General features: G+C 37.4%; 1 protein-coding gene across 1 annotated transcript in view; it reads left to right on the top strand.

Moving 5' to 3' along the window:
* thsd7ab (thrombospondin, type I, domain containing 7Ab) overlaps positions 1-24,244 on the top strand; it is a 224,633-nt gene that overhangs the window by 138,339 nt on the left and 62,050 nt on the right. The window contains exons 8-10 of the mRNA XM_007573511.2: positions 8,750-8,996; positions 22,181-22,296; positions 23,525-23,660. Coding sequence (XP_007573573.1) covers positions 8,750-8,996; positions 22,181-22,296; positions 23,525-23,660 — 499 coding nt within the window. The remainder of the gene's footprint in view (positions 1-8,749; positions 8,997-22,180; positions 22,297-23,524; positions 23,661-24,244) is intronic.

Genomic DNA, 24,244 nt, shown 5'->3' with positions numbered 1-24,244 from the left:
CAGACAAATCACACACTTCACACAGCATTCAGACGGTTGTATTTTAATGAGTGGAGCGGATAGTGTGGGCGGTTTCATTAGTTTTAATGTGGTATTTGGAGTTCAGAGTGCTGTACGTTTGCTTCAGGCTCTTATCTTGATGGTTGTGTTTCAGTTCACCTGCCGCATCGATGCTGATGAGAAACTAGACGCATTTTAAACAGCTTAAGGCATAAAGCCTCGAATTGTTTTGGCTGTCCTGAGTTTAACTCTTCTGTTTGATAGAAGGGGCTGCAGGGATACATGAATAACAAATAACAACAGCACAAGAGTGTATCTTCAATTTCCTGCCTCTACTGACATCACTATATGAGAAAATCGTGCAAAAAATATAATTCAACAGCACAAAGTTTGATCGTCAATAGGATTTTTCTCTCTTCGCTATGAAACAAAAGAACAGACTGGTTGATATATAAACTAGTGGGCTGCCAGTTGTGCCTACGGTAAAAATGCATTTTTAAAAAAATCTTATGATCATATTTAATTGGGAAAATCTGTAAAAGTATAGATGATTTAGAAAATTGATTTCAATTGGTTTAATAACTATAGTGATTAGGACTGAAACGATAAATCAGTTTAATCGTGATTAATTGATAATTGAAATACTTGTTAACTGGATAATATAGACTCAAAAAAAGCAACTGCTGAAAGAATAACAGTAATTCAGCCACAGCTGTACATAATATAAATACATTTTATATTTAAGACAAAAACGCCATGGTCTATAAAAATGTTTGACCCAAAATGGAGTTTAACTTCACTAAAGACATGTTAATGTCTGTAGAAAATATAAAATTTGAGTGTGTAGTCATAAGAATTGAGCAACAATTTTTAGAGAGCAGATTATATGTGAAGTTACATTTCAAAGTAAGAGGAACAAATAAAAAAAGGAAGCTACTGGGAAGAGCAGTATTAATCTCAAAACCATAGTATTATCATTAGTACTATCATTGACCATGAAATTAACACAAATGTTACTTTTAAAAGAGTAAAAATAGGAATCAGAATATTATCATGGTAATTAATAAAGCAGGCAGCTGTTGGCTGTCAGGTTAATTACAAATCTCATCTACATAAATATTAATTATATGCTCAAACACAGTTACTTATAAATAAATCTAAGCAGTTTATGTATAAAATGTTGGTGTTCTGTACGGTTTTACCTGTAGAAACTTGTTTTTTTTTTCTTCTTCTTTCTGTGTGACTTCAGCTGATTGATCTCCTTCACATCTGATGAGAATTGATTTGTTCTCTTTGGATTTTCGATCTGCTTTTCGCCTCGGTGATTTTTCACTGCGACGTTGCGGCCGCATGTTGTGTTTTTTTTTTTTTTTTTTTTTTCTCTGAGTGTGTACCAGTCATAAAACCCCCCCAGAAAAGGCCACCCAGCCAGACCCCAGACAGCAGGCGAAAGTCGATACAAATGTTATTGAAACTGGCTATTGATATTCCCAAAGCTGACTGCTTGGCCACTTAGTCGGGGAGCTTTTTCTTCTCTGCATACAGAGCGTTGAGGTTTCTCCCCTCATAGTGGGTGGTTCTGTTCATTCATGCGTCTTTGTCTGAGCCTGAGAAATACGCAGGTCCCTTGTCGTTTCTTATTTTCATGCTTTTTCGTTTCAGTCATGATGGGTTCACTGCATCTCAGTCAAAGTGACATCTCAATATAAAGTCAGCTGCAGTGAGGGTTTTGGTTTTGGTTCAATTCAGTCATGGAAAGGTTTGCATATTTTTTTAAGGGTATACATATCGCTTAACCACTTGATTTATGGCAGAGCATCAAGCAACTCACTCAGATATGTGGGTTAATATAATCCACTTATAGTGGCTACTAAGAGCTCATCAATAAAACATGAACAATAGCGATGAAACACAGGAATCCTATGTGAATTTGCGCCTTTCATGTGAAGTGCCCCCATTTTCATGGAGATTTCTTGGAGCTAAAGATCCACCACAATGAATATTTTATCAAGAATTCATAATAAAATACTGTATGTATGCTAAAGTGAAAGAAAATATTCTTTATCACTGGATGAAAGCAGAAACAACACTAGACAGATATTTCTATCTAGTGTGGCCCCCGAGCCACACTTTTGCCACCTTAGATCTGCTGTATTTGTAAAAATCAATGGACCAAATACATTGTTTGGTTGCTTTAGTTTTATGAGTCTTTACAACTCCATATTTTCCTGTTTCTGCACTGCAAAAACAGAAAATCTTACCAACTAATTTCAGCCTGGTTTCCAGACATTAAATTATATCCTCAAATCTTTCATTAAACATTATTTCCATGTATTATCCATTAATATTTTCTGTTTTTAATATCCTCATCTGAGACATTTGAACTCTTGGAATAAGAAAACTTAGCAGTCAAATAAAAATAACTGACTAAATTTATGACCTATAAACTTTATTTTCTGAGGTACCAATAATACAATGAGTTATGTAAGATTTTTCATTATTTTAATACTGACCCACTCAATAACTGTATCTCAATACATCTGTGTAATCTCCATAGATTATCCTCTTTGTTACAAATCCACTCTTATGGATTTCTTTTTTTTCACTGATTCATAGAGAAAAGAATCAGATTAACCCAAATCCTGCATATCAGATGCAAATGTATACATTCAAGAGATTAAATTTACTGTAGATTCTGCAGGAAATGTTCAGTCAATAATATATTGTAAATCTTTTTAACATCTGTTTAATGATTATGTATCTCAAGTTGTCAAATTGGAGATTTCTGAACTGCTGAGTAGTTGTGCACTGTATTCATATGGAGGTCTAAGCCTCCAATGTAAGATGAATTAAATCTGGAAAAAAATGTCAGATTAAACAGAAAACAGGGGTATCTGCTGACCTTGTTTCTTGTACATTTTCATCCTGAACAACTAGTGCTACCTTAGTGTCTATGTTTTAAATGAGGGGTGTTTTAATTGATTTGATATTTAAATTTTTCTCTAAACGCAACCAAACACTCATTCAAATGCAACTTTGCAAACCAAAGAGGTCAACTACCCCGCAGCTCACATTTACAAAATCTTTTTTTTTGTCCATCAACTCAGCTATTTTTGTGCAGCAAAGTGTTTTGTTTGGATAATGTGGTTGGCTAAAGGAGTCGACATTTTGACTGTTAAACTTTCACTAGTGTCTTTTGAGCAAAAGCAGCACAAACAAAACTTTTTACTGCAAAAATGTAGTTGAGTTGATTGACACCAAATTTGTCTGACATAACAAGTTGGGGTGTGGGTTTGGTTAACCTTTCATGACCTCTGGTAACTTTTAACTCATTAATATCTTTAAAATGACAGCAGCACAAACAAAAAGATGTAGCACAAATGTTTGACGCCAATCTTGTTAGATTTAGCAACATCAGAGAGCAAGTTGTGGACTAATTTTCCTCAGTGTCTTCTAGATATAGTTTGCTGAATAGTGGCCCAAGCTGCTGTTTGACACTAATTTCTTTTTTTTCTTTTTTTTATTACTTTGCACTAAAACTCAAATGGTGACTCCTCACTTTTAAGAGAAATTGCGGTTTTAATTACACTTTACACACCACCTCATTAATACAGAGAATTGAAGGAGCCATATTGTCATAATTACCAAACATTTACACAGACTTAGGGTAATGTTGCTACAATTAATTTGTTTTTCCTTATCTCCCAAATGTAGCCGTTGATATTTCTTACCTGAAAAGCCAGATGGCAGCTTGTAAGTTGTAGAGTCTATTGGGAAATAAATCGCCCACAAGAGGAAATTAAAAGGAAAGCCACCTGTCTTTAATTTAAGCACAAATTAGTTTTTCATCCATTTCTTTCATGTTAGGTAAACTCAAATGACTCCATGGTCTGACTCACAGATGGGAGCTGATTTAAGTGGAAGCACTTTACATTTTAAGTCCATGTTTTTACTCCAAATAATATATTGGTGATAAATGGTGTTCTCCTGTTTCTTTTTTACAGCAAATAACCCCAGAACAAACAGCCTCTATAAGCATTTAGTTTTCAGCACAGAAAAATGGAAAACATCCAAATACACTTGAAGTGTAATAGACTTAATCCGAGTGGAGATATTTGCTGAACAGGTCAAAAAGGTTTTTTTTCTTCTTCTCAAATGAGACCTATTATGCTAAATTTTATATCTCCATTTGTATTTCTACTGCTTATAAAAACACTACCAAGCACTTAAAGAAAACACCCAAATGATTTTGTCACTTGGATAATATTTTTTGGTGCATGGAAAATTAGCCGTTTTAAAAAGCTCCAGATTAAGTCACATTCTGCACGCACTGCCCGTTACCTAGCAACACTGGCCGAGCCCAGCCCGTTACCTAGCAACCCAAATGGAGTTCCAGCATGTTTGGTCAGCTGATTTTGTAAGCGCTGTACAACGGCTACTGGAAAAGACAACGGCTTTGTTGTTGATTTCCCATTCAGAAACCAATTGCTGTTTTATGTTGCAACCATTTTTAAGTTCGAGTGTAAACGTTGAGTTGGAGGGCGTGGATATCAGAGGTTTATTTGGGTTTAAAGTGACAGACACCCTAAAACAGCTCATTCTAATTGGAACTCAGAATAAAACTTAATTATCTTAGAATGATTTTCTGCAAAAAATGTAACATGTTTTGTGTAGCCCATAAACCTGTTCTTACCTGTTCAAGAATGTTTAATATGTACCTTTAGCAAGAAGATTCAACTAATTAATAAACCAGCGCTGTTCTAAAGGTTCCCAGCCAGAAGGCACAGTTTATGTCAATCTACATTTTTGTAGTAAATTGTAATTACTGTTGTAACATGGCTGGTTCTGACCCGGTTGTGTCTGGTTTTCCTCCAGGGGAGCTGGTGGACAGAGGCCTGTGCTCCTCCTCGGCCGTCTTGGAGCCCGTTTCCTGTGAGGTGCCCTGTGCCAGAGACTGCGTGCTCAGCGACTGGACGCCGTGGTCGACCTGCTCCCAGACCTGCTCCAGCAAAACCGTGGAGGGCAAGCAAATGAGGACCCGCTCCATTCTGGCCTACAACGCCGGGGAAGGTGAGTCCGCTATGAGAAAACATTCAGATGTCGCCTTTTCCAGTCGTCCTCTGCTGTCAGCCACAGAGTGTCTGATTTCACACTTGTCTGCCTTTGCGTTTGTCCTTATCTCACAGTCTGCTTATCTGTCCTGATGATTATTTCTGTTGGTCTGTCTCCTCGCCTGACGCTCACTTTTTATCTCGCTGTCGGATCTTTTCTCGTTCTTTGGAGTTTGAACCTGTGTGTGTTCTCCTTTTTGTTTTCTCTCCTCTCATCTGGGTGTGCGTTCTGCTCAGTCACTGCGATGGTTGTGGCGTGGATCACAGTGATGGAGGGTAACGGTTCTAATTAAAGATTCCTGGTAGCTATTTTAAACCTCTAGCTATGTGTTTGCATAAAATAGTCGGCTTGTTTGGAGCTCAGAAGAAATGTTGTCCTTTTAGACCCCTTTAGGGGTAACTTATAATTGATTTTGAATTAATTCAGCTTGTTGCTGCCTAATTCAGTCAGGCCTTGTTGGTCTTGTGTGAAATAGCCTTACTGTTGTTCTGCTGCTGTAGTATTAGTTTATTCGGCCCTAACCTGCCATAATAACATTTAAAATCTGTTTTTTATCAAGGTCTGTCACGGGTGCCCCAGTTCCCAGAACTTTACGGTAATATTTGACTCCTATTAGACTAGATGTAGCTTTTAGAGGGACTATGACTTCATTAAATAACTGTCTCTAATCTTTGTGAATATACATACTTAAGAACAATAACTAAAAGAATCCCTTTCTATCTGCATAGCAGATTATCTGATTAGATTTCAAGATCCCTGGCTGATTTTGCAGCTTGTCTGTTGCATATTAATAAAGGAGAAACTTGTTGGAACTGCAGGAACCACTCAAAGCGTAAGACGCAGGGATCATATTAATATGCAGCCACCCATGTTTGCACGGGACTCTGTGTTAATTAGTGCATTAATAAGCAAATTAATGACCTAATTAGCATAACTGCCTATTCTGTGGTGATTATGGAGGGACTTTGGAAAGCCCTAAGTGCTTCTCACTGTTTGACACCCATCAGGATGAATGATGCTCAAGATTCATGTTAAGAAGCCATTTGTGAATGAGACGCAAAAAGTAATTATTCTTGGAAGCATTTGCCATTTGCGACAAAGAAATGCAATAAGAAAGAGCAACATTTTGACTAGTCGTGTCTAAAAAACAAATACGAGATAAACTTGTTTGAGTGATTGATCATCAGGAAACTTAAAGGAGAGGCAAAATTCTGATTTTGCACATTTGTACTTCCATTTGGGTTTCTACTGCTTCTAAAACCAGCCCAACTGCTCAAAATAACTAACAAAAAACCCCAAAAACAAATAAACAGCCAAATAAACATTTTTTTTGGCAATCATTTCCTGTTTTTTGGTGTCTGGAAAATAAGTAGTTGTCAAAAATCAGCAGGCACTGTCAGTTACCTAGCAACCCCAGCAAAGCCCAGCCGGGTACATAACAACCCAAACTGAACTCCAGCACATATGGTCAGCTGGTTTTACCTCTGTATGTGCTGTACAGTGGCTGCTGGAAAAGACAAATGTTTTGTTGTTGACTTGCCATCCATAAACCACTTCCCGAATTCTTGTCGGTTGTGCAGAAGGATCCACTTCTGCTTTTCCAAGATGTACGGATGTATAATATCACATCTGTTTGCAACCATTTTCACGTGCGAGTGTAAACATTGAGTTGGGAGGCCAGTAGCTTATATGAATTTAAAGTGACAAGAGGCTTTAAAAGAGCTCATTTTGGTTGGAGCTCAGAACATAGTCTCATTATCTACGAAGTATTTTATTAAAAAAGATGTAAGGAATATGCTTTTTGTAGCCCATAGACCATATATGTCAAACTTGAGGCTCAGGAGCCAAATCTGGCCCGCCATAAGGTTTTTGTGACCCAGAGGGCCATGTGAATAGAACCTTGAAAATATCCTTAAATAATATTTCATCAATCAAATGAAAGAGTTTTCAACTTAAGAGGATTAGGACCACAATTAGGAATTTTTTATTTTTTCAAAATGATGTTTTTTTCTCAGGATTTACCAGAAAGTCAAAATTCTGAGGAAAAAAATTCAGAATTCTGAGAAAAAAGGTCAAAATTCTTACCCTTTCTCAGAATTTTGACTTTGGATCACAGGAGACTAAAGCCAGTCTTTTTGTTTTTTTTCAGTGGCAGTTAATTGTCTTCCATAGTTTTCTGTATTTGTATCCTGCCAAATTACATCAATGTGAAATGATGTTCAGCATTGTCTAACTTTAAGAAGTATTTACTGAATGCAGAAACGGCTATTTATTAAAATTTTAGAGGCTTGTTATTGGGTTTTATCAATACATTCCATCACAACTGGAAATCTTGAGTTTGAATCTTGAACTAGATATGACTGTGACATTAGTGCCATAGACGAGTGTGTGGATGAGTGTGGAATAATAGAAAAACAACAATATTTCCAGCCTTTATTCCCTGTCCTGCTGTCTGTTTGCTGCAGCTGTCTCATTGTTGGATCTGATTGGCTCCTTTTTATCTTCTCACCTTTCTGTAGCGAAGCCACAGAGTTCAATATTCCCTGAGAGCTGCTTCAAGTGTAATTTAATGTTCCACCTACAGCTGCTTCCAGCTCATTTTCACATGTCATGTTCATGTTGGGGCTGTTATCACTCAGTCCGCTCAGGTTTTCTGGCACAGTCAGCAGGAAGGAAGTCGCAGAGATCTCATTGTAGTAGTTTGGCTCCAGTGTGTGAACGCCGCCGCTCTATTCAGAGATGGCTGCCTGACGACTCCGGCAATGAACTGCTGCTGTGGAGGACTCTCCGCCCTGCGACACCTCTCAATCTGTACTGAAAGCTTTAAGTGTCTGAAGCTCTGCTCCCAGTCCGTGACTGACTGCTGCCTCACCAGAAATGGAGAGAAGACTGTCAGAAAGAGAGAAACAAGTTTGGAGATTTTAAAACCACATGAAAAGGGTGTGCATTCTAAAATAACTCAATTTAAAGTCCAATAAACAGCTGGAATTTGAGTTTATGGAGGCACTCATGTTTATTTTTTGGTTTTTTTAGCTTTATTGTTTTGGGGGGTTTAGCTTTAGGTGGCAGACTATCCAAAAAAATATATTCAAGTAAGAGTAATTCTACTTGAACATGTTTTTAGTCAAGTAAAAGTGAAAAGTAGCCGTCCAAGAAATTACTGAAGTAAGAGTTAAAAAGTATTTGGTAAAAAATTGGGTCCATTCATTTAATATTTAAAAATTACTTATTCAAATGGACCAAAATATAAAGTTAAGTGGAAATGTTGGTATTTTTAGGACCACAATGACAATAACCGATATAAGTAACAAAAAATAAATTAAAACAAAAGAAAGATTTTTCAAATCAGTTTCTTTCAATAAAAAACTAATGAATCTTTAACAGAATCTGCAGGTGTGTCTGCATCTGCTGAATCTTTGGTTAAAACATGTTTTTCATTCATCAGGCAGAAAATCCAGAAATTTTACTCAACTAAGATAAATAAATAAAAAATTCTCAAGTAAAAAATGCATCCTATTAAAATACTTCTAAGGGTACATGTAGTCAGAAAAAGTTACTCAAGTAAATATAGTTTAGTAACAGTAACTAGTTAGTACCCAGCACTGCTTCCCTGTGACTCTCTGCTTCCCATCCTCAGGCGGCTCCCTGTGTCCGAACAGCAGCGCCCTGCAGGAGGTGCGGAACTGTAACGAACACGCCTGCATCGTTTACCACTGGCAGACGGGGCCCTGGGGGCCGTGCACCGAGGACCCCTCCACCGCACCGCTCAACACCTCCGCAGGGACGCGTCCCGCCGCGGACGCTCAGGGCCTCTGCTCCATGGGAGTGCAGACCCGGAAGGTCATGTGCGTCCGGGTCAACGTGGGACAGGTGCCACCCAAAAAGTAAGCAGATCTCAGTTTTATCTAATGCAGGAAACCTTCAAGGGAAACGTTTGGCAGGGGCAGTGTTGTGTAAAATCGACTTTTTTGATGTTATTCCCTCATCTAAAACGTACTTTGATTCTTTCATGCATGTTGGAGAATTCCTTTAATCTCCATGCAACCATTCAGCTCTGCAAAACGGCAGGGTGGACCTAGCCCCGCCTTTGAGATGCAGTTTTTAAGCTTCCGAGCTTTTGGCTCACAGAGCAGCCCTCCTCTGCTCTGCTCCTTCAGACTAGCCAGCAGGAATTGGCACACACCTGCTGGAACTGTTCATCTTCTGACCTCACTATCGGAGCTACTTCTCAGTGAAACACTGGTAAAAATGTTATTACAGGGTTAATAGAGGAGCCATGTTGAGATGACTTCCTGAAGGCGGAGCTTCAGAAACAGCTGGAGTTTTTAAAGAGACAGAGGCCCAATTTCAAGGCATTAAATTACAAAGTTTGAATTCTTTTAAGTCATGTTTGATAACAATTGAAGCTAACACAGTCATTTGATTATTAATCTTAGTCTTTATAAATGTGCCCATTTCACAAAATACTAAAAAAAACCAGTAAAATCTAAAAGGTTCTTGTTTTGTTCTGGCACTTAGCAAATAAAAACATTATGGCTCATCCTTATTTTTCCAAGACAGGAAAGGTTTGGTCTGAATTAATACCAGAAGAGAGGAGAAAAGTTTGACGTTTTCATATGTTCCAAAGTATGAACAATAAATGAAGAATACTTTCCCCTCGCTGCATAAAACGTGTCTGAGGTACTTTTTCCCTTTCGTTACCCCTCGGTTTCCTGGAAACGACTTCTCCAGGAGATTCAAAGGTCACAAAACCTGCAGCAACTTCATCAGTGTAAGAAATGGGTCATTTAGCATGAGCAGTAAAATGTCACTGATGTACTCCATCACTTCGGTTTTAATGCCCGTAGAAGCAAGCAATCAAAGTCCTGCCACTTTCTTCAGTCACATCTTCTGCTCTCCTGCCAGAGCTGCAGCTTCCAGCCAGCGTTAACGCTCAATAATCTCCGCTAAGCATCTCACTGACGAACTGCTGAAGGAAAATCTGGAAGACGAATTGTGAGTCTTACCCGGACAGGAGGCTGATTCATTCAGGCTAAAATTCATCATTTGTGAAAATTTAAACTCAGATTTCACCTGCTCAAACTGAGCACACAATAACTAACATAAACAGGGTTATAGGTTTTCTAAGAATGGATGTGGAAATAACTGTACAGAAAGAAAGACTAAGCTATACTGTAGCACTTTTTGGATCAAATTTAATTAAGAGCTTATTTTGTTGAACTAAAGTCTGCTTTTGAGTTAAAGTCACCAAGTAAAATGTGTTCCTGTTTACAATGAAACCATAGAAAATGTAAAAAAGATGAACAAACATTTTCCATTATAAGAACATTCTAATTTGTTTGTAATCATTTTGTGTTAATTAAAAACAGAAAGTCTCCACCTGGACCTGTGCTGGCAGACAAAACTTGTGTACATTTTTAATTGTAATTGAAGGGCCACACACAATCAGTACAGGGGCCACGTATGGCCCCCAGGCCGCACTTTGGACACCGCTGCTGTACAGTAAGCCAGGCCTGTCGCAGTATGCAATTAATCAATGAATCAATTAAACACATAAACTGAATCATGTCCATTGTGATGGTTAATATTTTTTGAAGGATAACTGTGATTACTGCGACTTTAGGATCCATTTTATTTACGGTTTTTGGTCGTCGTGTTTTATTTTAGAATATTTTCCAGTTCCATTATTATGCCATTATCAATATATTACTTGGTAAAATATTCTGAAAACAACAATATTTGCAATATTCGTTTATTGCAACAATATCTGGGAGAATTTTTCATTTAGCAAAATTTGTTGTTGTTTTTGGGGGTTTTTTAAACATAATTTGTCTTCACTTTGGGCAATATTTGAATTAATATTATTAAGGTAGTGGCTCTTTAAATACACAAAATCGTTGTAAAAAATCTAATTTTCACAATAGTAGCTTCTTTGCAAAAAGACAGGCTAAAATAATAACAAAATGTATTTTGTTGACTATTAAAGTTTCACACCACATTGTGTATGGAGACTGAAATAAGTCTAACATGTTGAGTGTTTGAATTAATTCCTGCAGGTAATTCAAGAGTTTTTGTTGTAAACTTTTCTTTCTCACCTTATAAAATCAACTGTGTGCAGAGATGAAGCTGAATTTGTATCTAAAGAAGAGAAACAGAAAAAAGAATCTATTTTTAAAGTTCCAACACTGATTTTTACAAACCCAAAACCCTCTGACTTTTATTTGACACCAGCTTGTGACTGCATCGCTCTAATTCCTGCGCATGCAGACATCAAACGTTGCAATCAGATGCAGCTGCACACATCATTAGAAAGTCTATTTTTGGTCTGACTGAGTCTCATTAAACAGAAAGACTTTTTATCTTAATGATTTTTTTAACTGATTTATTGAAGACATTCTTATAATCAGTCCTTCAGGATATAAAAAAGTGATTAAATTAGAAGAAATAAAAGATGAACAGAAATATGAGTTTATTTGTATCCAGCCAATTAACACCGAATGTCATCTGAAGGCATTTTGTAAGATAAACAGTTTAGTTTGTTTCAGAATCTGTCAGAATAAACACTTTTCTTTTTTCCCACCAGTTGCAGCTTTAATGGGGATCGGTTCTTTCTCAGCACCAAAACGTTTTAATCAGAAGCCTGTGGGTTTACGAAGTTTAAAAGCTGATGAAAAAACTTCTCTGCACCTCGTTGGGTTCAGAGTCGGGGTGATTTCTAAACCTGAGGTTTAACACCGATTAAAATAATAAAACTGGGACTACAGAAACTTAACTTGCTTTATTTCAAATGCAGTCTTTAAATATTACCAGTTTTAAAATTATTTTTCTATAGTAAACTGTTATTCCTGTTTGAATATTGATTAAAGATACTGACTTTATATTGTTAAAGTGATTCTGTTAAAGCAGACATGAAGCACTTATTCCCGATTATGTATTGATTATTTCATTTATAGTAATGTTAGGCATAACATGATTTTTTTTTATTGTTACTTTCATGAGTAAATGGTTTATTATTCTCTGGTTATCAGTCTGCAGTCAGAACTACCTGTAAAAATAATAAAATAATCAAATAATTAATCAATTTCTAGTGAAATTAGTCATAATTAGGTATAACTCTGATCAATATAAGGCAGCAAACTGCTTCCAACAGGATCTTAGTTTGTGCATGTAGATGAATTAAGACTGGAAGAGGTACTAATAAGTATTCGATCATTTTCAGTTTATTCACAGCCCTATGTTCCCTCATGTAAATTCAGAATACACTTTCATAGGAAAAATTCATTGGAAGAGATGATTTAGGTTTGTGAAGATCTAAATTATTCTCTGGTTATATGGAAAATCAGTAAAATCTGAAAAGATGAAAATTCCCAGTTTTGTTGTTCATATAAAAAAAAGACAAACAAAAATCATCATATAAACATTTCAAATGTTTTATTAAATTAAAAAGCACTGTAAATGTAAAATTTTTGCCAACATCTTTACAGCATATAAATTCATTAGCATTAAATTAATAAACAGTTTTTTTGTCATGTTTCTGCTGCTGCTTTGTGAGCTTCAGCTCGACATTTTCTGAAAAGCTGCTCCAGTTTTTTCAAGTCTAAAATGTTTGCTTGTTTAGATCCTTCCTGTTTAAAATGTTAGCTTGATAAACACATAAGGAAAGGACATCAGTACCTGCAGATGTCTGCAGATTGTGATGAAAACAGGGGCGAGATGGGAAGTGCCAGCAGCGTGAGCGTAAAGTGAGTCAGAGAGAAAACAAGCAGACTGACAGAGCTGGTTAAGTAAACGGAGCACACCCATCACGAGTCCCAGTTCATATCTTCCCTTTGCAGGCGACCACAGATAAATAATCTCTGTGTCCCTGAAAGCCTAATTAACCCTGCCGTTTTGGGCACTGGTGATTTCTCATTGATGATAATGACGGTAATTAAATGGGATTGATACTTTAAGGCAATTTAATCACGAGGCAGATGAGAGGCAGGATGTTTGCGGGTAGCTGTGAGGACCATACCACATGAGGCGAATTCAAAATAGATGAGTTTACCCAAACATCTGTCAGAAAGTTCAGCTCAGGGCTCGCTGCTTTCGCTCCAACGATCCCATCGACAACACCAGGACCCGAACGCAGAGTCAGTCAAGGAGTTCTGATTTAGTGAAATTTTCACTCATATTGGACATGAATGTCAAATTAATTCTTGGCTTTTTTGACTATAAATAATATTTAATTGAATTTTGTTGACAAAAAAAAATGGGCTCATGAGTTGAAATTCTTGTGGATTTATTCTTATCCAAATGGTAAAATTGTTAAAACTTTATGACACAAACAAGCATTTGGTAACTTGTTCGTGTTTTGCAGAGCTCAAGCTTTTGGCATAATTTATGGTTGTATATTTGATCACTGTTGAGGAAGGCAAACAAGATGACCTGTGTTTGGGATCATTGTCCTGTTGGTACACCAAGCTACCATCTAAGATTCAATTGTGTAGCTGCTGTTTGATTTAAGATCAAGATCTTAGTTGCAGTCCTCTATGGTAAAAAAATCCAAGTCATGCATGATTCAAGTCAAGGAAAGACATGAATCTTGATTGGTGAATAAAGGATGAGAACAAACGTGTTTGAGTTTGGGTGTGTTTACGTCAAGGCGAACATGGTTATTGAAGATTTAGATGTCCCTGTCTGTGTTTAGTCTGCTTTAATCAAAACTTCAGTCCGGTTCAGGGAAGTGTGAAGCCGTAATCCACAAAAAAAGCAAAACCAGGGTCTTGGTTAGATTGAAGTAAACTCTGGAGCGGTTCCAATGCATATGTGGATGTCAGCTCCAAAAGCAGAAAGCGGTTTACAGTGCAGGGCATTCTGGGTAAATAAAACCAAAACAAATGTGCCAGTTTAGCGCTAGCAAGAGAAATGGCTCATGGTATTTTACCAAAGACGGAAGAGAAATCCTACAACTCTTTAAATCTGATGCCACTACGTTTTTGTTTGTTTTGTGGAAAAGGAAGTTGCTCTCAGTGTCTTCTTCTGAGGTTTTTGTGTCATTTCCTCCAGTAGTTCTTGGTCCAGCGCCCCCGCAGGGGAGGAAGTGAACAGGTTTTTCAGTTTGTTTGGATTATTTGTCACATTGCGGTGTGAAAGTGAACCACACCAACTGAAAATGTAACAAATGTTGCAATTTTGGTCCCCAATCAAACCAATGTGAAAAACACCCAATAACTCCTCTTTTGCAAGTCCTAAATAATATTTGATCGCCTGGTTTTATTTTTAAAAAAACAAAAAACAAAAAAAAATAACAACTTGAGCTGGCAAGTGAGTTAAACAAAAGCTCAGTGAGTTGGAGAGTAGGCAAGGAATTACGATTTACTTTCTCTCTTGTTTGTCAATGATCTTATGTAATCATCTCATTTTGAGCCAGAGATAAATGATGAGTGTCCTAACAAGCCCCTTATCACACTCTTAGTTGTTGATTGTAATTATTATTGGCCTCATCTGAGTCTGTTCAAACCTTTTCTGAGAAATGCATACAGTTGATTGAAGATGCGTCACTGAATTTAAGTTTTTAGCACATTCTCCTTGGTGGACCTTTTCTGTAATGCTTAAACTGACAGAGTTATGGGGATGTTTAAGAATAGACTTCTAAATAGAGTCCATCAGCCCAAACAACACAAAGTGTGACGGTCTGTCAGGCTGTAGACAAATGGCCGCTCTCTAAACTGCTCGTTTAAAAGCGAAGCTTTAAATTGGTGTTCTGTGAGCTGCATCACTAATCTCACTTTGTGCATGAATGTAGAAACTACTCTCTGCCATCAATCTTTGTCTTGTCCATATTTACATTTTCATTTATGTTCTGTGAGATTCAGCGAAGCAGAACGGAGCTTATTTGTGACTGAAAGGACCATAAGATCGGTGGAGGGAAACATAAAACCTGTACTGACTTAGCTTAACTTTGGGACAGTATTAAACATTTGTCTTGAAACAATGGATGTAAGTCTAAAAAAACAAGCAAAAACAGAAAACTGAACTTAATTATTCTAATCTGTTTAGTTGCGTTTTCTTAGATACAATGTAAAATGCAAATAAACTGTAAAGTCATGTATTCCAACATAATAGCTAGCTGCTATAGTTAGCTAGCTGCTGTAAGCACGTTGTTGGTAAAATTATCCCAAGAAAAATTCAAAAATGGCTTTAAATATAAAAATCTGACTAATATTACTGTATTTTATTATTCAGTGTCATTGTTTGTCAATAATCTCAACCCTTTTAAAAAATGTTTATACTGTGCTGGATCGTCACGTCTTTACCAGGAAACTGACTAAAAAAACAACTTTCTGTAAAGAAATGTTATTTTGAGGCTTCACATGTGCATATGTATTATTTTGAACCTCGTGGAGAAAATGATTCGAAGTTTAAGCTCAATTAACATTGAGGGCGTGCTGGGTCCTGTTAGGTTGATTGCCAATTATGCTTTTTAACTGAAGGTTCTGCTAATCAACATGTTGAATAGGAAGTTTTCAAAGCAGCAGTTAATTAACTACACAAGAAGAGGCCAAATTTATTCTGAGCATAGAAAAGCTGTAAATTAATCCTAATCTACAGTCATTTGTGGTATCACAATGTAAATAAGACGGATCGCGTGCTTTGAGATTAACAGTGCCAGGATTTGGTTTTAAATTCTGGAAAAGGTTATCCATGTTTTATCCAAATAAATATTTTATTTCTTAACCAAACCGTAAACATTATGTCAGTGAGCGGTAACCTTCCACCACTGATCAGGAAGATGGGCTAGTAATTGCTGCCTTTGTCAAATGGGCTCAGAAAACAGTAATTACTGCAGAGAGCACAAACAAACAAAATATTCGATTTATGTGTTTAGTTAAAACGCATCAAAAGTGGATAAACATCAGTTTTTCTAACTTCAGGATGATCTGGAATGTCGGTTGCTCCCTAGAATGTCTCTGTGGATTGAATCACACAGAAGTTTGAAGGACAGCAACAATTACTTCTGTTGTTTTATTAGTCTGTTAGTTTGACCCCTGTATGCTCCAAACCAGCTTTGGTCATCCCAGTGTATTCAGTTAACAGTATTTAGATACTACTACTTATCACATCACCGTGTTGTCTTAGGCTACTTTTACAGTGTATGTCTTGATGCGCTGATCCTGTTTTTTGCTAAAATCCAATTGTGTGTGTGATCACTCATGCTAACTAAATGTGGCCGCAATCGGAATGGTTTAACGGTTTACGACCGGTTTATGGAAGTAAGAATAGATGCTGCTGTTTGTGGATTAATTTTAAAGTTATTAAGCAATGGGAGCCGACAAAATTGTCACACTGCAAAAACACAAAATGTTACAAAGTATTTTTGGTCTATTTCCTAGTGCAAATATTTTAGTACACTTGAAATAAGACAGTTAGACTAATTAGTAGAGCCTCCTAGGCAACCAACAAGAATACAGCAAGTAGTTTCTGGATTGTAAGTCAGCAACAACAACAAAAAAACACTTGTGCTTTCCAGCAGCCATTATACAGCTGATCAAACGTGCTGGAGCTCAGTTTCGGTTGCTAGGTGACAGGCAAAACTCTGCTTGGGTTGCTAGGTGACAGCCTGAACTTTACTTTGGTTGCTAGGTGATGGGCAGCTCCTGCTGATTTGTGACATTAGATTTCAGAGATTTTTGAAACCGCTCATTTTCCAGACACCAAAAATAGACCAACTTATTGTGAAAAACCAGCTTGGTGTTTTATTCTTAAGCGCTTTTAAAAGTGCTACTACTGTTAGTGCTACTGGGTCTCTACTGTTTGTAAAAGCAGTAGAGACCCAAATGGAACTACGAAAACGAACAGAATGCAGATTTTAACGTTAAAAGATTACAAGAAAGACCTTTGCGCTGTTAGTATTTAGAAGCCAAGTGTTTCTCGTCATTTGTTGCTTTTGTTTGGCAGGTGTTGTTGATCAATTCCCATTGTTGATCTCCATGTAGCAAACATGCACCGTCCTCATGCAGATGTGACCCATCTCACCCACAGATGGATCTGAGCTGCCTTACCCCCCGCCGCCTCGGGGCATGTCTGCCTTGCACACACACACACACACGCGCACACACACACATCCCGACTGTCAAAGCCCAATAGAAACGTGGGACACAACAGAGAAAAATATGTCAGTGCCTCAGGCTCGGTCTGCTATCATCCTATCAAGAAAGCTGTTATTGTCTGAGGGGGTAAAAAACAACAATGTCGGCTTATTGATTGTGACAGTCTGTGTGCCGACTGCGACCAAATGGGCGTTTGTGTAATCGCGTTGGAATTTGTGAAAGCGGAGACTGAATGATCCGTGGTTATGCATTTTGACAGCATCAGTCTTAAACTCTGTGAGCCATCTTGTCTAATTGAGGCTGTGTTTGTTTTCTGACATTGCTGAAAACTCCTGAGACCAAAAGACAGCAGCGAACTCGTCCTTGAAGAACCGTGACTGATTCATCTTAAATTAAACAAAGCATGTTCTTGTTTTGTAGTCCCTAATTTTGATAATGAAATTAATTAGCCTTATCTGCTCCCAGCAGGATTTCTTTTTATGTGTGTACACTTATAACTGCTTATAGTTCTTTGCCTTAAATCTGTATCCTTCATCCAGCTCAACCGTTTACTTAGTCATTTCAGAAAATGGGCTCTTGTTGAATAGATCCGATTAATGGAAGGCATCTTGTTTGTGTTTCTACAAATGGTGACATTTGAGGATCCTTCTGTGGCTGTATTGCTTACTGGAACCAGTGAGGATGTTAAAACCAGTTGCTGTTTCTGGGTTCACTGAAGTGTAGCCCATTTTAAGCTAAAGGGAAGTGACACAGAAAAAGAAATGGCGCCGCCGGGGTGAAACACTCCCAGCTCCATATACAAACAGCAAAAACAGCGTGATAAGTAAAGATTAACGATTTTCACAAACAAAAGAAGGCACAAAGAAAAGAAAAAAACACAATGGTAGAATGGAAATATAATTAAAAATGCATTGATGACATTAATACAAATAGCTTCACATCCCCACAGAGAGCTTCATGCTCCAAATATTCTGGTTGTTGCTGTATTTTAGAAATAAACATTGGTTTGGTTTTTGTGCCTCTGCATAAAATGGGTTCATATTTAAATTTTAATATTAAATTCTTTAATATTCATCTTCTATAGCAAGGTTATAATAATAAATTAAGAGGAAAAAAGGAGAACAGGCCACAAATACTGCAAATAAATGTACGAATTCCAATAAAGATCCCTAAATCTAATATAAAAGTTTTACAAACAGCAATATGTAACCCTTAAAGTTTTAGGTAATACATTACATTCAATAGTACACCTGGTTTATAAATCTGTACTCAGATAAAAGAATGTCAGACTTAACTTGTTACTGCTTCAAATCAGAAAGACAAGTGGGATTTACTGACTCTCATGCTCAGCAATCAGAATAAGGAATTGCTAGCATGTTGCGTAGCAATAGCATTAGCGTGTGTATTTGTATCAGTGCAATGACAAGTCTCATCCCGAAGAAGCTATTTAATTTTTTTATTTTTTTTTAATTTTCTGATAATAAATGAATTATTTTTACTTTCCAAAGCAAGCCACACCAAGCTAATCCAAGAATGTGTTGTCATAGCGACGTCTCACTGAAAAACCGCCTGCTAGTTTCCACCGGAAACTTACAAAGTTCAGGTTTCTCCATATATGGGGGTCGTAATTGAGGAGGGTTGGAACTATGGCGTCATATTAATATGAATATGGCAAGCTATTTGTGTTTTTATTCCATGTCATTCTAAGTTCTGTAATTTAACATCATGCTATTTTCCCATTCTAGCCCACATTCAATCATATGCTTACAGAAACGTTAGAGGTTTTCATCATAAGTACTGTCTGAAGACGTAATGATAAATTTTGCTTCATGTAGTTGCCTTACTCAACTTTGTTTTACATAGTTAAAACACCTGGAGAAAATTATAAAATACCTTTAAAAAGTAAGTAAAACTCTCAGTTAAAGAATCAGCTTTTGCTTGGAGATTTTCCATGAAATAAGTAACCATGATATCACATGTAAGAAGCAATGTGAGCACAAAATGAGTTCACGTTTTCCCCACACATAAGCTTAAATTTATTAAAGAGTCTGCTCAACCAAACACATGATTTTTTTAAAAAGTGGCAGAGCCTGATTTGATGAAGGGGGAAATAATTATGAGGCTTTAAATAAAATAACCCACTTCAATGCTCTTCATCAAATATATTTATTTTCCCCTACTTCCCCATTAACGGCCTCAGCTTCACATTCAGTAAAATTGAGCTCCATAGCAACGCTTTTAATCCTGCATTTATTGTTATTTCAGTAATTTTATATAATCACAGGAAAAGATGGACTGAATGAGTTTAGTTAATGGTTTTATTTGGCTTCTCCTCTGAATAATGAATGAATAAAGTTAGAATTACTAACATTATGTGGCATCTACAACTAAGGACCTGGAAGTCTAACAAAAGAAACTCTAAACAGAGATTATTAGTCATCTTCTTAACTCATAAACCCAAATGTTATATGGTTTGTTCTGAAACTGATTTTAATTCCTGCTGATTAAGTATTTATGAAACTTTGACTGCCTGGAGTGATGCTAGTTCAAGATTCGATTCACTAAAGGCCCCATAAATCACACAGACTTGAGTAAATACATGCACTTTGAGGCTTTTAGCCCCACAGTCGATACTGTTGTTTTCCTGAAAGCCTCAGAAGAACATGAGATGGAAAGGAGACACCAAGTAGGTGAAATCTGTGAAAAACATCTGTTCGTTCTCTAAGGCCTGCGTATTAAAGGGGATCTAATATGCAAATTTCACATTTTTCACATTTTTGTATTTCCACTTTGGTCTCAACTGCTTATAAAAACAAACGACCCAAGCAGTTTAAAAAAAAAAACACACACACAACTGTTTTCTGGCAATAAGTTCATGTCTATTAGTGTCTATAAAACGAGCCACATTTGACTGGAACTACGCTGCCACCGAGCAACCCCAGCAAAGCTCTGCCTGTCACCTAGCAACACCAGTTAAGCTCTTGCATGTTTGGTCAACTTGCTTTAATGCTGTATGAGCTGTAGAATGGCTGCTGGAAAAAAAGAGTGCTTTTTTTTTTTTTAGTTGGCTTACCATTCAGAAACCACTTGTTGCATTCTTGTTGGTTGTGCAGGAGGCTCTACTTCTGCTTTTCAAAGATATACGGTTGCAAAGTTGTAGCCCTGTTTGCAACTATTTTCACATGCGAGTGTAAACAGTGAGTTGAAGGGGTGTGGCCACCAGCAGCTTATTTAGCCCTAAAACAGCTCATTCTGATAGAAACTCAAGATCAGACTAAAATCTCACTATCTGAAAATGATTTCACAGAAAAAGATTAATGAGCATGTTTTGTATCTATCCCAACCTTTTCAGGGAAATGTAATAGGTCACCTTTAAGTCTTATGAGTTGCAGAACAAAAAATGAACTCAATCCTTTAAATATTTAAAATTATGAAGGGTTAAGTGGAGACACGACGCTGATGATTAGATACTTAGATAATAAGGGAGCCTTCGAAATGTATCTGAAGCATTACGCACAAAGACCAAACTGTATTAATTAAATAATTACTGCCATTCAAAATGCAGTTGACTTTATTATCGTTTTCACAGGTTTGAACTAAACATTAATTCAACTTAACCTTCTTTGTGAAAAGTTATTTTGCCTTTTCTTTTCCTCAAGCTGACGTTGAGTTTTGCTTCACTCCTTAAAGCAGCACAGAAGCTAACTTCACCGGCCGTCAGGCAGGAACTAGCAGTGTTGGTTTTTCAAAATAAAGTAAATTTTAACATTTCATGACATTTAAGCTCTGATTATAGTTAGTGTGCAAATATAGGCTATTTATGTATATCTCATTCACTTTACATTGTTTTAACATATTTTAAAAGCAACTTGATTCTGAAGTTATGGCAGCTTTTATGTTGCCATGGCGATGTGCCACGAGATATATGTAGGATTTTTATATGATTATTCAGTATTTTGTTCTTCTTTTTTTCTTCGTGTATACTTTATAGATCCCAGGATGTAAACCAAACAGACTGAATTCTGGGACATCTGTCTTTCTGCTTCATCGGGTCCAAATAGCAACGCTTGTGTCTGAAATAACCTGCAGAAATACACACGTTTACTCGCTTCTTTATGTGCAAGAGTCTCCGCAAATGCAGAAAATCTAGCTGCTCCGCTGCATCTAGCAGCTGTTTACTTCGTTTGGACCATTCACTTTTATGAAGACACGCGAGGATTTGTTCTGCTTGAGAGGGATTTAGCTCCGTCTATTGGTATTAAAAATAAACCTCTCCTGGTGTTGCCTGTACATTATTGCAGTTTGCCTGCCAGGCTCGCTATTGTTCCGCCGATAATGGCGCGTTAACGAGCGCAGAACGCCGAGAGGAGAGCGCTGATCGTTAGTAATGTTAGCCCTGACCCAGACGACGGCGGAGTCGGCCCAGGTGAGGACGGCCTGCCGCTGCCGGACCGGTTGGACTGGATCACAGAGATGGGATTACCAGCAGGTCTATCACGACCCATTTCTGTTGTTCCAGTGGTACGCGCAGGAGACCTAAGGTGCTTAAATGATGGGAGATTAAGCATCACCCTTGGCCTGAAAAACCTTGGCTTGACCCCATATTCTGTAGGTTCAAAGGGATTATTACTCACTGATAGTTAAATCCATTTATATATGGACTCTCTGCAGCGTCACAGGATCCCGCCCCCATGTTGCCGCTGGAGGGCAAAAAGCTGCTCACCGCTCTCTTATTTCACTTAGACATTTTCCCCATTTTATAAATGTAATGATCTGCCAACGGAAGGAATTATTGACTTTAATCAAGCTCCTATATCTTGCTGAAAAGTTATGAGTTAATTTAGTCTTTTTCTAACTGTACCAAGGTTTTTCCACGAGAAACTAGACCAAAAATACTTGGTAAAGTTTTGTGTGTTTGCAGTGCACTAGTTTTAATCAATAAGTGCCCCTAATTATGTGTGTGTTTTGTGTTTCAGGTGTCCTGAAGGCCCGCGCCCAAGCACGATGCGACCGTGTCAGCTGCCTTGCAAGAAGGACTGCATCGTGACTCCTTTCAGCGACTGGACTGAGTGTTCGGTTTCCTGCGATTCAGGTGCACAAAACAAACGCAAACAATCCCAATGACCTTTTAAAGAAGTCATTTAGGTTTAAACGCTGCGTGGTTTGGACTCTTCAACCCGAGCCTCAGACGTTCGCTGCCTCGCTCACGTCTCGTTAAACATAGTTAATGTGACAGATTGGCGTGAGAGACAACCTTTGGGCTGACCTCTTTTAGTACGTCTAGCAGCTCTGCTTGCCTGGGGCCACAAGTGTCAGGAAGTACCTACCAAGTGTTATTGTTTTCATGTTGTGAAAGCTGAGGTCTGCCTCCGTCCAGGTTCTTCTACAAGCAGCAAGACAGATTTGTAGCTTAGGATCGTTACTGTCTGTATGGAGTTTGGTGGCATAAATCTCTACTTCTGTATTTTCCATGTATGCTGCCAATACTAGTACTATTTACAGCAACTTCTCCAACTTTCCAAAACATTTAACAGACTTGAAATTGTCCCCACAATAACACACAAAAAAATATTATCCGCATCTTGAAATGAAAATATTAGCCTCTTAACATGCTTATTGTTGTTGTCTTTATTCATCCCATTGAGAAAGTTGGTGCTGTTTTCTAAATGTGACAAAACCATGAACTGCAAAAACAAGAAATCTTACCAAGTCATTTTGGTTTAGTTTCTAGTTCAAATATCTTTGTGCACTTGAAATAAGACAAAATTAATGCTCAAGTAACGTTTCAGTAAAATATTGGAGCTCGTTTTAAGTCAATAATTCCTTAATACTGGGGGGAAAAGTCCCACTGGCAGATTATTATTTCACTCACAAGGCAGTTTTTTCTTATTATTAATGAAATAATCTGCCAGTGGATCTAGTACTTTTTTCTTTATTACTGAGTTTCAGAATGAAACAAATAAAGAATTGTTGATATGTTTTCTGCATTTTCCTAGTAGCTAGATCATAACTGGTGATTTTACAGTTAGCTCGCATGCTAGAAAAGAGTTAGCACTCCTGATTTAGAGGGTTGTTTGATCTTAATGAGACACTTTAGCGCATCAGGCACAATAAATACCACAGAGGTAATCCTGGTCATTAACACAGCCTAACTGTTTAATTTAATGTCTCATTGCTGTTGTAAGTAATCAGGTGTGAGGGACGCATAAGACAGCTGTCCAATCAGAGTTTACAGAGGCGCTCCTGCTCTCTGTTTTTCTTATCTTTACTCTCAGGTCCAGCGTTTTCCCTGTTTTTTACCCCACTGATTGTCTGTCCAGGTGGTGAAGCTGTGAAGAGAAAGCAATCAAGGAGGCGTCTGGTCATCCAGACTCCTTCTAATGGAGGACAGGATTGCCCGCTGGTGCTTGAAGAGGAGAGGGACTGCGAGGTCCCCAAAGTCTGTCCCGGCTTCAGGTACAAGCACCGTCGTGCTCCCGGTGGACGCTTACAGTAAAACTGGGAACTTTCAGGTGTTTTTAGTTCATACTGAACAAACTGCACATGTTTTCTCTGTCCAACTGTTTACTGGTTTTTAAAAACATGTCAGAAATAATTACATAAACGAAATTTGCTTAAATTTTTATTACATTTTCCTCCCAGATTGTACCTTCTGTCTTTAATTCCGAATTTTAAATTCACAACATAAAACACTCCATATTTATAACAATACAGGAAAAATCCTGGAAAAATTATGGGTTTTCCATTTCTAATTGATCCACTGCTAAACTGGAAAATTAGGATAAATGGTTTATCTTCCTAGAAAAACATAATTGAACTAAATAAGTGAACTTATAAGCCTGTTCTAAGACTTAAGTGCTGATGAGAAACAGAAGTTTCTCTGCTTTCACTGCAAAAACACAAAATATTACCAAGTATTTTGTCTACTTTCTAGTGCAAATACCTTCGCTCACTTGAAATAAGTCAAAACTAATTCAGAAGTAACTTTTCAGCAACATATGGAAGCTTGTTTTAAGTCAGTTATTCCTTAATCTTGATGA

The sequence above is a fragment of the Poecilia formosa genome, unplaced genomic scaffold, assembly GCF_000485575.1.
Source record: "Poecilia formosa unplaced genomic scaffold, Poecilia_formosa-5.1.2 Scaffold331, whole genome shotgun sequence".
Lineage (NCBI taxonomy): Eukaryota > Metazoa > Chordata > Actinopteri > Cyprinodontiformes > Poeciliidae > Poecilia > Poecilia formosa.
Note: the sequence above shows the minus strand (reverse complement) of the source record. Positions and strands in the feature narration are given on the sequence as shown.